This window comes from Malurus melanocephalus, unplaced genomic scaffold, assembly GCF_030028575.1.
Source record: "Malurus melanocephalus ecotype Western Australia unplaced genomic scaffold, MMel_1.1 scaffold_6, whole genome shotgun sequence".
NCBI classification, from domain to species: Eukaryota; Metazoa; Chordata; class Aves; order Passeriformes; family Maluridae; genus Malurus; species Malurus melanocephalus.
This window is the reverse complement of record NW_026623238.1, coordinates 6,667,121-6,684,045: the sequence shown is the minus strand read 5'-3', so window position 1 is coordinate 6,684,045 and position 16,925 is coordinate 6,667,121. Positions and strand designations below refer to the sequence as shown.

Genomic DNA, 16,925 nt, shown 5'->3' with positions numbered 1-16,925 from the left:
GATGAATTTATTTCTTTCTTATGCTTTTCATACTACTATGTATCTAATATGATCTACGCAGTTTTGTTTTGTTTTTCACAAYAATCTATGCTTTCAGTGTCTGTCAATAAGAGCTATAACCTGAAAAAGTGGATTTATTCACATTCCAGCAGTAAAATAATTAAAATACACAATTTTAAATACAAAATAGCTGCATAATTGTTTTTGTTTGTCAGTAATATTTTACTAGTGTAAACATTTCTTACTTCTTCTATCTTAGAAAAATAAATACRATTTAAAATTGTAAAAATTATCAGTAATCCATATTCCTCTTTCTAGAATCTAGAGCATCACCTTGCTTTAATAACATTGCAGAATAAATATTTTATTTCATTATACTGCTTAAAATGTACTGAGTTGTAGATACAGTAAAGATACTTGCCATTATCATATATGCAATATATAAGCACATTGCACCATCAGCCTTATTTGGTGTTTTCCTTCCTATTCCTAACTGAAATAATGTGTATTATTTGTAGGGAAGGARCATGTAAAGAAATTAATGAAGAAAGAAAGTTTTATATTTTTAGAGAAAGACTAAACTGTATGAGTTAGTTTTATATGTAGTTTTGTGTTTAATCTTACAAATGACCAGTAATAAAACTGAAGATGTGGAAGATTTGAAATGCAGACAGAAGTGTTTATTTTTTGGAACCAACCTTATATGTAAAGGTTATAATAGATTTTTTTTTGTGTCATAAAAACATAATATTGTGGTCTTTCCTTTGTTAGCCATTTCTTGTGGACATCCTGGGGTACCTGCAAATGCAGTTCTGTCAGGAGACAAATTTACATATGGCTCCATAATTCACTATTCTTGCACAGCGGGTCGAAGGCTCATAGGAAATTCTACAAGAGAGTGCCAAGAAGACAGCCACTGGAGTGGGACTCTCCCTCACTGTTCAGGTACTTGCACCAACCATTATCTGAATGTCACCTTGTCACATGCATAAGGCTATTCTCATATTTTGTTAGCCAAACGTTTGTTTTGTTTCTTTTTCAGTTATATTTTGATTTCACCAATAGCCACCCATCTGTATCACACCCATTTATTGAAATATTCTCATAATTGTCTTACTCTMCTTGTCATTACTTTGCAACTTCACTCCTTAGCCAGATGCTGCAGTGTATAAAAGATGCAGCAAAATAGTGCTTCAAATCTGGTCAAGTTTTGCTTAAAAAGGATGCATGTGTTATATTTTTATGAGCACTGTTTTGTGCAAACAAAGGTTGTTATGTCAGAAAATTTTGATTAAGAAACTCCACAGCAAAGGTATTAAGGTAAATGTCATACATTTTACTCCTCTTATCACTTGCAGAAATATACTTTATTAGTTTCACAACGTGCAAACACCATTAATGTCTGATGTGTTCTTGGTGCTGTTAGGAAGTACAGAACAATTTATTCTCCTCTAGCCTTTGCAAATCTAGAAGAAGCCATAAAACATCACAACACAGTTTTGTTGAAGAGTTCAGGCAAGGATTAGCTGGTAAGGATATTCACRGCATATTTAATAGGTTTTGTAAGGGAAACAGGTCCACACACTTTGATATATAAAAAACAAGTACCTGAATGGTRTAAGAAGAAAATTTCCTAGTGAGAAAGTTGTTCATAATTACCCATTATACAATCTTCTTATAACTGCCCTTGAACTCTTGGACATGCTCACTGTTGGGCTGATGTGATTCAATGTGGTTCAATTCAGATTTGACCTAATTTAAATCTGTGYAAGGTACTTTGGATTATTTTCAGTGCTTTGAAAAAGCTCTGAAAACGTGTTCATTGAAAATGGTCCATTTATGAGCTGATTCTGAAAGGATGCTGAGCAGAATTTGAAATACTGAGAAAAGGAAGTGAATTTAAATCAATACTGTTTCTTTTCTGTTCTGTGATGCTCAAGGAGGAAATAATTTAGAGTCTTSTCACACTGCTAGATCTCACTGCCATCGTGGTCTTTGTGCCTAGACCTAAAAGGAATCACTGTAGAACAAGAAATCTTTTCTTGCTTATCTTAAGCCCACATTTATGTCACTTTCACCTTTTCATCCAGCATGATATGCCAGATCTGAAATTGCACCAAGACTTTAAAAGCTGAATAACAATCTAGTGCTGTTATCCAACATTTCTCACCACAAGGAAAAATCTCATGTTGGTGGAGGGAAATTGGAATTACTAATAATTGAGACTCTTCAGATAATTGTCATTAATATGATAGWGTTTTTATAGACTCATAGATTTTGAAAACATTAAAGAGCACTATACTCATATTTTGGGGAAAATATGTCTACTTTAACTAAAATATTGTTACTGATGCAGAATGTAATTTTCTAAGTTTGAATACAATGGATCACCATCTTGAGAGCAAGATGATTCTCTAGGAAAATAAAAATCTGTTAGCTCAGTGTAAAAAAGCAAAGAAAAACTCCCCACTAAAAGGCCAAAGAAAACCCTAAAAAGATGTCTCGTTTCTCTGAGATATTTGGAATTGTAAGAAGAACTTGTTTCCATGTTCGATATTTAGGAGATTAATCCATCAAAATCATATAAGAATAATTCACTGTCATAATGTCAGTAAAAGAATTATTGTGCCCAGGATGACTAAGAACTCTAATTGGTTTTATACTTCAGGGATATGAAAAACAGTCCAAATACAATGTTTAAAACCTGTAGTATCTTTCTGCATGGGATTTACTTATTATATATTAATATATGTTTGAATGCTTGCTGCTTCTATGACGGTATAAATTTGATATCAGGGTTTGTTGTCACCTGGGACCTGTTGCAATGGTGAAATTTATTATTTTCTGAATTACATAATAGTTGACATTTTTAGGATGAATAACTCATTTTTCAGTAATGGATACAGGAAGTCTTCTACATTGCTAAATAAAAAAGGGCATAGACCTTCATAATACTGAAACCACCTTTTCCTATACCCTTTGAATATAAAAYTTCATGGTCCCAGTTCAAATTTTCTCCAAGTCAGAACTAGGTATGTCCAAGAAAAAAAATGTCCAGTCATTCATCTGGAATAATTCCCTCAGCAAAGTCCCAAGGCAAACTGAGACATCAACAAATTTTCAGAATCATAGATCATCCTGCCCTGAAAAATTCCTTTGCATTCACAAGCCAAAGTATATGTGATATGTCTGTTTCATGATTTAAACATGACACAGCGGAACCCGGAATCATAGTCCTCATGTTATTTCACATGTTTTAAGCAGACAGAAATGTCTGTGAAATAGTAATGTCTTAGAGTAAGTGGAAATTGTTTCTGACTTCAGAAAATTTTAATTTCTAAATGAAATATTTGAGTTTTCTCGAAGACTTGGTATTGTTTTTTCTTTGTTTAGGATTTTGTCCTTTATATGAGAGGGGTGYCTCTGAAGAAAAGCCCATGTAAGAATATACAGACTTCACACTGTTAAATTATTTATACATGTTTTGAAAAAAAAAATAAAGCCCAAAATCAAGCCTCATATTTTCAATAGAATTTGAGTTCAGACATATAATTCAAAAGTGGAGGACAATGGATACTGTTGCTGTGAATGTCAGTGTAGACACAGAAGGATTTAGGAGATACAGAATTTTACACCAAAATTTATAATAAATTRTTGATACTGAGACCATGCTTCTACAACCATTTTGTATAGTATCTCCTGCAACAGCCATTTCATATTATAAAGCAGTTGACTGATTTATCAGACTTAGGAGGACATCTTTGAGAAGTCTGTCTTGCAACACCTTCTTTCTCTTCTAAATTTGTAACTAATATTTGTATAAAATTTCAGAGGATAAGATAATTTTCATTCTTGGCAGACACAGAGAGACAGGAGTATTTTCTATGGATATATGTATTTCAAATTAAATTCTTAAAAAAAAWTAATATGGTTCTCCTCACTCTTGCTGTTATTTAATTCTTGTTATTAGAAKTTAACAAGTTAAACAATAAAATCAAATGTGTAGAAAATATAATTTATACCAAAACCCAACAAATTTGTTGCACTGACAAAAAGCAACAGCGGTGCTTACTATGTTCTCTATTATTTTTTCGCTTTTATTTATATCACATTCTGTGTTTGGGCCTGTATTGGTCTGAGATAAGAAGTAGGGTAAAAAAATATGTATTTTCATCTTTGGCTTTAGCTTCACACCGTAATACTGAAGAAGATTGATTGTAACAGAAACAATTCAGTGGTGCTATTTGCAAGAGAGTATTTTCACTGCCACTGCATTTTCACATAATGTCCCTGCCAATAATTCTGCTCTGCTGTGTTTTACAGGAAATAATCCTGGTTATTGTGATGATCCAGGAGTTCCAGCTCACGGGTCTAGACTAGGGGATGAGTTCAAAACAAAAAGTTTGCTACGTTTCTCATGTGAAATGGGTTATCAGCTGCGAGGGTCTGCAGAGAGAACATGCCTGCTGAATGGTTCCTGGTCGGGTATCCAGCCTGTGTGTGAAGGTAGGTACTGTTACCATGGGCATTTTGACACTATTAAAGTGACACTGAYGACTTTTTATTCTTTGATTGAAAAGTTTTGTTAGGCAGAAATATGCTTTCATAATATTCGGCAGAAAGGCAATATTAAAAAAGTTTGCAAGCAGTTCTTCTTTTGCTTGAAAACCTAAATCCATAATGCTAAAGTTTTGGAACACATATTTATAAGAAGTTTTTGAGAAAGTAATTTTAGTTCAGAAATATTTAGCCTGAAAATAAATAATAGATACCTGAGTTAAATGTAAAATTAAACAAATGCTTTTTAGTGATGATATGAAAATAGAGTGATAAATAAATCTGTCATCTGTTTTGTAACAATAAAATATTGTCATATTCTCTTCCTGTGTAATATTTATTCATCAAAGACTGAATAAATGATAAAATAAAGTTGAATAAATCAATGTATAAATTAATAAATTCATGCATATTTCTCCACAGAAGTTAGACTAATATCTAATGAAATATTTCTATGCTTCTTCTTTCAGAAGAAATGTGACAGAGAATATTTCTGAAAATTACATTTTAAAATAAGATAAAAAACATAATAAAGAATTTTTACTAATTTTTTTTAAGTTCAAATTGGAAAGCAGTAATAGAAGACTTTGAATTCAGTTTTATAAGGACTTCTCATTTTCCAAGAATGTTTGAAAAGTTACTTTATCTAATTCATTGGATTTAATGGATTCTGCAGTATCTTGTCTCTTAAACTAAATGATAAAATGGAAGATAGAACAAAATGTTTTTAAAAAATTCTTGTATTTTTTCACCTACACATTTTATCCCTGTAGCTCATGTAACAGGTTGTTCTTTTGCAGTATTCTTCAGCACAGTCTAATCTTTTGTCAGTGCAGATATCATCATAACTCTATAAAAATGGCAGTGGGCACAAGATCAGCATTTGGATCAGTATTTTCGCCTGCAAATTGAAGTTTTGCAGGATACTTTGATTACATGAAGACATTAAATACAGCAGGACAGCAGAAGTCAATGCCCATTATCAGTGTTTGAGAAGCTCCTCTTTTTTCCGCTTTCTTTATAGTGTTTGATTCAACCTTCTCTTTTCAGAAAAAAAAACGGAAAAAACAGGAGAAAAAGCCTCTTTCTTTCAATTTCTCTATAGTCCTTCAATTGTTTCCTGTTTACTCTAAGGTTGAAATTAGAAGAATACCTTTTTTSTTCCTACAAGTTCAAGTTCCAACCTGTTTAATTTTTCTCTTYGCTATTTGAAACTTTTATACTTAAAAAGGATTAAAATTTTATTTTAAAAAGGCATTAAGGTATCATTCCAAACATAAATGGTGGACTAATTTTTAATTGGCAAATTGTGTTTGTTTTAGTCATGAAATCTAAACTGGTTATATTTTAATTATTTGATTGTACCTATTATGCTGGGGATCATCCATCAGGTTCACATGCAGCAGGTCCAAATCTTTCTTGTGCTGGGTACCCCAGAGCTGGGTGGTGTCTCAAAGGAGCAGAATTGTTAGAAAAATTCTTATAAAAATTAAAAACAAAATCCCAAATGCTTTTAATGGTTGGTTGATACTCTGGGAAAAAACCCTCACTGCTAAACCTTCAAAAAAATCCCACCATGTGATCAAAGTGATCAAGGTCAGCTGCTGTCAAATCCTGGACATAYGAAGCTGAAACATAATTATTGCCTTAAAGGATTGATACAGATGCCCAGAATATATGGATGCCAATACATAATGTTCTTTTTTTGATTAAAAAATAAATGAATAAGAAGATCATCATTTACTAATTATGCATTTTTACAAGTGACAAAGGAGATACCAGAACACAAGAAGAGAATAGAAGAATGTGCCAAAAGGCAAAACAGGGGTACAAGTCTGTCAGAAAGTCCTWAATGAGCTTTGTTTGTTCCAGTGACTGTATTGAGTGGAAAAGGGCAAACTATCTGAATCAGCAATTGAAAAAAAGAAGGAAACAAAACAAATGCAAGTGATAGTATTAACAAAGAGAAATAAAATGTCAATTCAAGAATATACCTATTAAAAAGTTTATTGGTAAAATTTTCTAAGGGTGTTTTAAAAGATGAGATTTTAACCTAGTTGTTCTTTCCTCTTTTTTTTTTTTTTCATCGCAGTTAGTCACCTATCATCGAAAAACTGACTTTTTTTTTTAATTTTTCTTTTAAAATCTCTTCTTTGCAGCTGTATCTTGTGGGAACCCTGGCACACCAGCCAATGGTATGATAATATACACTGATGGAATATTATTCTCCAGCTCAGTCATTTATGCCTGCTGGGAAGGTTACAAAACTTCAGGGCTAACAACTAGACACTGTACTGCTAATGGGACATGGACTGGCACTGCTCCAGACTGCACAGGTCAGAAAGAAATTTTCTTCCCTAATGCTTTAATGTAGTAAGCCATCCAGCCTTCCTACTGAAAATTATTGTTTTCATAGATAATGCATTTTTCCACATTCACCTGTCCTGTAATACAGGAATATTTTTATATATCTAAGGGCACATGCCCTTTTAACACAAACTAGATGCTTCCAGAATTACTTAAGATGACTACATAGGTAACTTTATTGTATTTGTTTACCTCAGAAATTTCTTCAATGATATAGCTATTTTTTAGAATAATGTTATATTTAGGTGCACTTTTAGAGTTCCTTTAGCACTTTTTTCCATTTTTTTTCTTGTGGCTTATGCTCAGAGGAGGAAGTTCTGAAAGTTCAAAATCAAATTTTGTATAATTGAATACATTACTGYGCCAGTTTTTATTGTAAGCCAAATGAGTCAGAATTGATCAATCAGCATTCTGCTAAGGACCAAGAATCAGGGAGAAGCAAGACATTAGGTATGCATGGTTCTATGTTTTGTTACATGTTTTTTTAAAAAAAAATTCCTTTTCTCTTTTTCTCACTAGTGATTAATTGTGGAGATCCAGGTGCATTAGCAAATGGCATTCAGTTTGGAAATGATTTTACCTTTAATAAGACAGTCAGTTATCAGTGCAATCCAGGATTTCTGATGGAACCTGCAAGTTCATCTACCATGCGTTGTGTAAAAGACAGCACTTGGAACCAGAGTAAACCAGTTTGTAAAGGTGAGCTTTTGAATTTAAATAATTTATAAGTACTGCTTTGACATGTATGTGATATTTATTAACCAGCATCTTTACTTATTAAAAAAAAATCAAAATGTTCTCTGGAACAATTACTGTTTCAAATTCAACTAAAACATCTAGACAAGTATTTGTGTAAAATTTGTATTTATTTTACACATGTGCTGTGGTATAGTAGCAGTCAAAATAGTAACATTATTGACTAAAATAGAACCAAATCACTCTGCAATGAAGATTGTCAGAATGCTCAGCTTACCACAATATGAATGAAGTACCCATTTTCCTTTTTGGGCCCATTTCTCTTAGATTAGATGGACAAAATTGTGTAACAGGATTCTGCAAACCAAGCTTTCTGTAAGAGTCCCTTGTTGCAGTAGTGTAGTCATCATAAATAGCCAAAAATATGCTTCACAAATAGCTAATTACAAATGCTAGCAGGAAGGTCATAGTGGAGATGAGGCTGAAAGACAAATAAGGCAGCCTGGTGAAAATTGTTAACACTACTTCAGCAGCCTAGGGAGTAAATTTAACAGTCTAGGGCATCTTCTGCTTATAAAATACCTAGGCTGCCAACTCACCTAGCACCACCTCATTGTGATGTCTAAGTCTAGCCTGCTAATTAAATTCTGGCATATGTATTCAACTGACTGCTTTTACTGTTGTGACAATTACTGGCTGAGTGATTTTATGGTTGTGCTCTTTGTTAAAAGAAATTATATGGAAATGTAAACTTGGTCATTCCAGGTTTCATCATTTTGGGCACTCTTATCAGAAGGTGGAAAACATCAGAATAATTTCTTAGTCCCTAATTAACAATAAAGTTAATTACGATTGTGTGTGGAGAGCCTTAGAAAATGAGCAGGTGAATGAGCAAAGTCAGATTAAATAGTGCTGCAAAATTAGATTAAAAGAAAATGAGAATATTTAGAAATGTAGAATCATAGAAATTTATTTATYGAAAGAAACAATTTTATTGGAAACCTTTACCTAGTTCAGTAACATGTTGCCTAAAGTAATCAATAATGAATATGTCTGGAAAAATTAAAAACTAGGTAGGCTATGTACTCTTTTGGCTTCTGGCAGCACTCAAGGACTACTTAAACYCAAAGTTTATATTTTTGTATTTAAATTAGTTTTCTCTCTATTACAGACTGCTTTGTCAACACAGGTGTCCTTCATTGAACCATAGCCCAAAATACCTTTTTTTGGTTTCAAATGTATAAGTGTAGGTTATACTGCATATTCCTAAACCCTGTAAATTCTTGAAATTATAACTTTTCTTTCCTGGCACAGCTATTACTTGTGGCCCACCTCCAGCAGTGCTGTATGGGAAAGTGGAAGGATCTGATTATCGCTGGGGTGCCAGTGTGAGTTACAGCTGTGCTGAGGGCTATCAGCTGTCTAACACAGCTATTCTCTCCTGTGAAGGCAGAGGAGTCTGGCGGGGAGACATCCCACAATGTTTGCGTAAGTTTTCAGGGTACGGTTGTGTTGGGCTTCACCAAAGCTGCCATCAGTTGTCTCGGGCCACAGTCACAGAATCACAATTTAAAAAGGACTCAGCTAAATCAGGTAATATATGAATTACTGCAGGATTCTCCCTGTTTGTACCAAAAAGCTTACTTTGTTATGAAATTTGAGTGGCTGTGCCTATTAAAGGTCAYGGTCTTCTTCCTTTCCCCAAAAGTCTCCTCCATATCTTGTTATCTAATTGGACCCAGCACCATTTGCCTTACTGGTAATMCTCTTGGATTTTCTGAATTTTCCCTTATACTTTTCCTTTTTGTCCTTCCTGGTTTCTATTWCCATTAACAGATGAAAACAAGGATGCTAACCCTTAAGTTCCTAGCTCATTGCCTTTCTAAACAATTTTTTCTTTCTAAAGGTGAGTACATACCCTCATATCTTGCTTGTATTTGTTTTTCAGCATTTTCTAAATTTGTCAACTCAAGTCTTTGAGTGCTTGAAATTTTGTCAGGACCCTGATAACCATTTCTCCTTTTATCTAGTTAGGGGAAAAAAATTCCATCCTACTCATCTGAGAGTGTCAGATGTGAAAAATAGTTTTATTTTGAAGCATTGCAATATAGCATTGTCTACTTTGGTATTGTTTTGTCATCCAAATCTAATGAACATTTAAGTATCTCAATTAAAAGGTCTACTTTTTCAGGTTTAGTTTGATGCTTACAATACCTATAACAGTGACAACTAATTTTAAATTGCTGTCAAGAATTTAGCRGTGCTACAATTCTATACAGATAAACAAACATAGCATTTGCACTCATATTTASTATGCCTGACTTGAACACAAAACAATGGGGAATACTTCAGGTTAAAGCATGCACAGTTGCACATTTTTTAATATCCCATTTTTCTTTCCATTTTTATGTATCAGCTGTGTTTTGTGGTGATCCTGGTACTCCAGCAGAAGGACGCCTCAATGGAAAAAGTTTCACCTATAGATCTGAAGTCAGCTTTCAGTGCAGACCCCCTTTTATTCTGATAGGCTCTTCGAGAAGATTCTGTCAAGCAGATGGTACTTGGAGTGGAATTCAGCCAACATGCATTGGTAATAACTTCCACTAATGCATTTTCTGCTGAGAATATTCTTGATAAACTATTACACTATCATAATCCAGCAATTAGCTATCCAAATATAGAAAATGTCTGTGTAATATAAAAAGAACTTGTTAAATAAGGTTATATTTTGAGTATAAAAGCTTTAGGATAAACACAATCACATATCAAGTCATTTGTAAATTTRCATGATTGCCTGTCTGCTGGAAATGCAGAATGTCAATATGTGCAAGTGCATAAATTTGTTCCATCTATTTTTAGAATCTCTTAGATTCTATGCAGAAGACTATGGCAGATTAAAGACCAGATTTTGTCACTGGAGAGTTAAATGTGTTTTTCAGAATCAATCCTAAATCAAAAAGTGTTTTGGACTTTGTGAACGTGGCTTGTACATCTCTGATCTTTTGAAATTCTGATGAATTTCCAAATATGTTCAGTTTCTCAACGACTGTTGTGCAACTGGTAGGCTTTTAGCATCATAATCAGATTAAAGAAACTGGACACGTTTGACTCCCAGTGAACATCAGAATTTGATCCCACTTGGAGTGACTTGCTAGAGAAAAWGATTTTGATTTTATAATAAGAAAATTCTCTTTTATATTTCCAAACAAACATATCGAGATGTAGATTGCAGGCCGTTTATATATTTTGTGGTGGCTGAGATATTAGCTGAGTGAAAGAGCTGGGGTGGGCACTCTGGGAAAAAGTCATAATCATGATTATGAAAGAACTCTGTATATTTAAATGAAGACTTAAGAGTCAACAGAATTATTTTGTTTGAATTCAAAACTTTTTCTGTCCATAGTTTTTTTCAAACTGGGCAATTATYGTACACTTATATTTTGTTACAGAGGCAAGAAGGCTTAAAAAAATCTAAATTTTAAGTCTGCTGTGATGAATAAAATTTGAAAATGTAGTAATGACATTTCTGTTTATATTTTACATAGTATAATATAGAATCACATAGAAAGTAGTGCATCAAAGATACAAGGCTTTCTTTTACATCATAATTTTTATGCTATTGCAAAAGGAAAATATTAGATCATCTAACATATTTACAGATAAAATTTCTAGGCAATTTGAAAGTTAAGAGYGATGAATAATACCTAGATCTACGTGTAAATACCATATAGTGCAAGTTTTCTATTTCATGGATAGCAAAGATTTCCTCAGAATATTCTGAGAAGTCTTCCTTTGGGTTCTTCAGATCAAACCTATCTTAAAAAGTCAATTCAGCTTCATTTGTCTATTATTAGAAATAGCATTCCAGGTATTGGTAACTTGTAAAAAGTTCTTGAGCTGTTCAAGCAGCTCAAGGTCAGAAGCATGTTTGCTTTATATTCTTGCATGTTAGGTCAATATCCACCTAACTTTTGAAGCCTTTGGTAAATGTCAGTCCAGTTGAATTTTTATGCTCTACTGATGGTCAATATTGAAAATGGGATTTGGCCAAGAGTGAAATATCACATTATTGTAAGTGATAGGTTATATTTTTGCTCTACAGAAAACTAAAAATTGTTACAGRTAAAATACAGTGCCAAGCTGTCTTCTTTATAATTCAGAGACAGCACAAAGCAGACTCAGCTGCCAAGAGAGAATCCCATATTATAGAAAAATCCACTGGATCAAGTTCTGTGCTGTGTAACTGGTGGATATGTCTGGTAACCCCAAAGCCACCATCATCAAAATATGAGCATTACTGAAACAAAAATAATTTCAGGCTGCTTTAAATTAGTCTCATGAAGCTGAATAATAATTATAATTACAAGATATAATAATATATATTATAATATACAATGTAATAATATATAATTTAATAATACATATAATATAAAATAATTTAAAAAACAATAATGATAATCAGTTTTACTCCGTTGGCATGTGCTTTTTGCATGAAGGGAATGTCATTCTCCAGCAACAACTGAGGTAGCACTCCATTACAATTCTTTTTCTTGGTGGTATAGAAAAACCTATACAAAAATAAAAGGTATTTTAGTTGCTATGATGATGCAGGCTGGCTATGAGTTTGGGTTTTTCTTAGGTTTGTGGGGGTTTTTATAGTTTGAAAGGTTTTGTTTTTTAAATTTATTTTAGGGGGAGGGTTTTATAAAAATCCCTTAAGTTGTTAACTTGAAATTAAGAGAAGATAAAGATTTCTAAAGATTTCTCTGTAAATTCCAGCTGCATTGTAAATAGTGAAATATACTATGGGTTCAAAGGGATTTAAAGGATAAGATTGCTAAAAGTTAATGCAATCCTAGCTGTAAAGTCTGCACTACCAGAAATACCTGCAAAAATAATTTTAGAATGACAATGTACTGAAAAAGATTGCTATGATATACTTGGAAATTTAGTTGGAAATACTAGWGTAATATGTAGAAATGCACACATTACATTAAAAATTCAATTCTTGTCATCACTAGACATTGATGAAATTATTTAATCTTTGAAAAGTTTTAGAGTATTCTTTCCATGCCATAATAATATATGTTGTGTTTCACATTTTGCATTAGATCCAGCTCACAATACGTGTACAGACCCTGGTACTCCACATTTTGGAATACAAAATAGTTCCAGAGGCTATGAGGTAATTTTTTAATTATTATTTATTRCCTTTATAAAATGAAAATGGGTTTAATAATTACTGRAGAAATTTAATAAGAAAAATTATCTGTAGGCTTAAATGTCTGATGGAAACCTTKAGATATTTCCACCCCATTTTAATAATAAAAACTCATTCTTCATTCCAAGCTTTTTTTAAAAACATGCAGCTTAAAGAAAAAACTTCTAACCCTGCAATATATCATGTGTTAAATCCTTTAGGAGACTTCAGTAGGGAGGGCTATTTATAAATTGATTACTTAATATGATATGACATGATATAATTACCTTGCATTATGACCATAATTCTTTCATACATTGATGAATAGTCAGTAAATACCTAACAGCCTAAGACCTGCGTGATCCAAAGGCCGTGTAGTCCTTGACAAAAAAGTCAAGAAGTGGCTTTAMAAAATTAGAAATTCATGTTATATTTTATTCAGTCATAGAAGATAAAATTATTCTGTGTTGTGTCCAGGTTCTCTGTGATGAATATCTTTTCTATAATTTCTGAATTCCTCACAGGTTGTTAGTTTTAACGAGTGACAGGCAGAAAAGTGACTGAGGAAATAAATGTAGACGGAGCAATGACCAAACCTCAGTCATGACATAGATTGATAAATTTTGTGTGGACAGATTTTMAGGTACAAATATGTGTGATTGGAATTTAAAATCTGTTCTGTTTGGGTTTGCTGCTTATTTCTGAGCCGAGGGCAATGTGCCCCTTGTGACCAAGTTAGTAGAACTGCTTTCCAAAAAGTCTTTTTTATAAATTCCTCTGGTTATCCATACCCTCTCTCTCCTGCAATTTTTCTGTCTTTTGTTGCYATGGCTGTCAGCTCTTTTCTTCACCTTCTGCTCCCACCTGGCTCACAGATACAGAGGCAATTCTCCCTGAGCCACCTCCTGTGGCCTTACCCCTAAGGTGGTACTGCTTCTAATAAGAGATGCAGTTGCCTCTCTGATACCTCATCTTGATCCTATACCTGTCTCCATTTTCTCTTCAAAAACAACTCTAATCTTTGCACCTGATTTTATTCTGTATCTGACTGTTGTCTTTTTTCCTTCCCTTTCATCTGCCTCACAAATTGTCTTTAATAACAATTGTACTGGCCAAGTCACTGTTCTACTGTCTGCTGTTCATATTCCTGTAGACTATCTTTTCCCATTCKCCTCTAGAGGCCATAATAAGTGTTCATCTGTTCCACAATGTCCTTATCCAGCATGTTCTTTCACTCTCAGAACACTCTATGGCACCACAACATGGAGACTCTCTGATGGCTGCTGAACTGGATTGTTCTGGTTTTTTTTCATATGTCATTAGTGGGCTTCCTGTTTGTGTGACATAGCCAAGCTTCTATAAAACAATTTTGGGCAGTCTTTCCTCATTATACAACAGTGTGATCGCAGGCACATCTTTGAAGAGTTTTGCTCTRTCTACCAACATCCTGTCTTGCCCCATTCATTCTGTGCCTTTTGTGCTTCACTGTGCTGTGACTTACAAATTCCCCAATGTTTTTCACCCGAGTGTTATACAAAGAGTTTTAACTGTTACCAGTAAAACGAAAAAGCAGTATAACTCTTTAACTACCTTGAGCYTATGTTACTTTTTGCTTGGTCTTTTTGACACTAAGAAAAGATTTGCATCTCATAATTACTGCCAGATACCAGAACTGGCAATTTCACAAGTAAGATGACTTAGATTCAAGACTAGCCACATACCCTTCTACTCCCTACTAAAGACATGCTGCGTGTCCTTGGCAGGATAGAGAGAATAATATATTTAAAAATAGTTAGAGACATAAATTTGCAAACCTATATCAGTAATACAACCTTTAAAAACAACWTTGATTTTCCAAAGCTACTTCAGGGAGAAATGCTGTGCATTTGCTAAACATCTCTCACGATAAGCAGGTTTTATTTAATTGAGTAAAGCAGACAGCTACTTTTGAAGTTACTAATTTTTAATTTCTGTTGAAGTCCTTCCATGACATTTGCAGTGCAGAGCTATCTGCCTTTCTGTAAATGCAAGCTCTTACTAATACACACTGACCACTACTCATTTGCAATTTACACAATTTGTATGATATACTTGAAAATTAAAGTAATTAATTATTACTTGATCTTATTGAAGTAATATAATTTCTAATATTGTAAATTTTATTGATTTTTTTTATTATTGTCAAGATGCTTTATCCGAAACAAAAGCAATGTTTGCTGATTAGCCCTACATCTTTAAATAACTTGTCTTGGATTTGCATTCTGGTTATTTTGTCAATACCATCAATAAGTTAATTTTATTAGAACTCTCCACACAATCTCTCTCATCTCTTAAGAAAATTCCTCGTCACCAGCAATTTTGTATATAATTCTCATGCATTTCTATTCCCAGTGGAACTCTGAAGAGCATTTTCTCAGTTATTCTATCTTTTCTTCTGAGGAAGGTCATAAGATAATTGACCACCAGGCTTTCTGGAACTTTACTCTGCTAGTTGAACATCTCAAATAAAAGTTAATAGTAACAAATGCAGTGTAAGAAGTTGTTGCCCAGAGTTTTCTCTTGTGAATTTATTTGTAGATGAAACAATTCTTCCTAGTTTTTCACTTTTCCCTCTAAAATCCCCCATTTTTAGTCAAATCACACAATGAAAAAACTTTGAAAGAGACTTTACGGTCAAGTTCTATTGAAATATATGCAGTGATGTACAGGAAAGAGAGGCATCTCAGACATTTAATTTGCTTCTCACACTGACAAACTAAACAGCAGAAATTTATGAGTGTTATTCTTTTCCGCGTGAACACCCTTGCCGATATTTTTCCACATATTGCTTTTAAATAAGGTTGCAAAAGAATCAATTACTCAACCATTTAATCATATTAAAATAAAAAAGTTTAACTCTAGAAATTATAAAAAGCAGACATTTTTATTTTTTWAAAAAATCTGTATGATTGTCACTGTCTTGATAACTGACTACATATGATGGATACTTCTCTCTAACATTCTGGTTTGATCCTTAGGTTGGGAGCACAGTCTATTTCAGATGCAGAAAAGGTTATCATATTCAGGGATCTACCACCCGTTCTTGTCTTGCTAACTTGACTTGGAGTGGCATACAGTCTGAATGCATTCGTAAGTCTGGGTTCTATTCTAACGACTTAGAAGAGTGTGCAATTTTAAGAGTTACAAAGTGATACATGTGGAAATTCATAGCAAATTATTTACAACGATGGGAGGCTTTATTTAAAACAGATTTTAAACCTTTTTGTTGTTGTTTCCTACTTGAAGGACAAATATGTATTTGGGATATTAATTTGAAGGAAGATTTTTCAGATTTTTTTAAATGAAGTTCACAAAAATTTTATCAGTTCTATTAAAAAAAAAAAAAAATCTGACCTTGTTAACCTATTGCATTAGCTACTTTAATTTAAGCTAGGATTTTGTGTGTGTGTGTGTGTGTATTGGATCAATAAAGAACAGAAAGTGACCTGAAATATGCATGGAACTCTTTTTTTGGCCAGTATTTTGTGAATCATAACCTAGAACTCAGTAAAATTCATCTTTTCTGGGCTCTGCATAATTCTGGAAAATATTAGTATTCTTATAGCTCTCTGTGTGAGTTGGAGGACTCAAATAACTATTGTATTAAAATACACTGACCTAAGCTAAAAGCAATTCATTACAATGACCTTAGATTCTTATCCTGTTTTACATATCTTTGGGTTATAAATGAACACCGTGTGGCACAGAGAAAGAAGCATACTGAGTAACCATATCTGTTATAGTCAATGTCCTATGACAAAACATTCTCGTGGAACTTTTATTTCAATTGAAATGCATTTATTTATCACAGTAACTACTCTAATTTTCAGAACACAGAGGGGAAGTGATGCTTGAAGCTGTGACAGTGCAATAATTCACAGGCYCAATCATTGCACCATGTACAATGGCATGTGCTTCCCCTCATTTTAAATCTTTTTCTGATTGCTATCGTGATTTCATTTTGATATATTCTTTAAAAATATGTGATAGTATCATTTTCATCCCACAATAATGTAACTATACACTCTGAGTGTTACTTTCACAAGTAATAGCTACTTGACATTGC

At 33.2% G+C, this 16,925-nt stretch overlaps 1 protein-coding gene across 1 annotated transcript in view; it reads left to right on the top strand.

Moving 5' to 3' along the window:
- The window catches only part of CSMD1 (CUB and Sushi multiple domains 1), a gene marked incomplete at its 5' end in the record, with an annotated part of 494,218 nt that overhangs the window by 459,169 nt on the left and 18,124 nt on the right, over nt 1-16,925 (top strand). The window contains 8 exons of the mRNA XM_057371364.1: nt 772-945; nt 4,324-4,506; nt 6,717-6,893; nt 7,444-7,623; nt 8,935-9,108; nt 10,037-10,210; nt 12,732-12,805; nt 15,838-15,949. Of these exons, the coding sequence (XP_057227347.1) occupies nt 772-945; nt 4,324-4,506; nt 6,717-6,893; nt 7,444-7,623; nt 8,935-9,108; nt 10,037-10,210; nt 12,732-12,805; nt 15,838-15,949 (1,248 nt within the window). The remainder of the gene's footprint in view (nt 1-771; nt 946-4,323; nt 4,507-6,716; nt 6,894-7,443; nt 7,624-8,934; nt 9,109-10,036; nt 10,211-12,731; nt 12,806-15,837; nt 15,950-16,925) is intronic.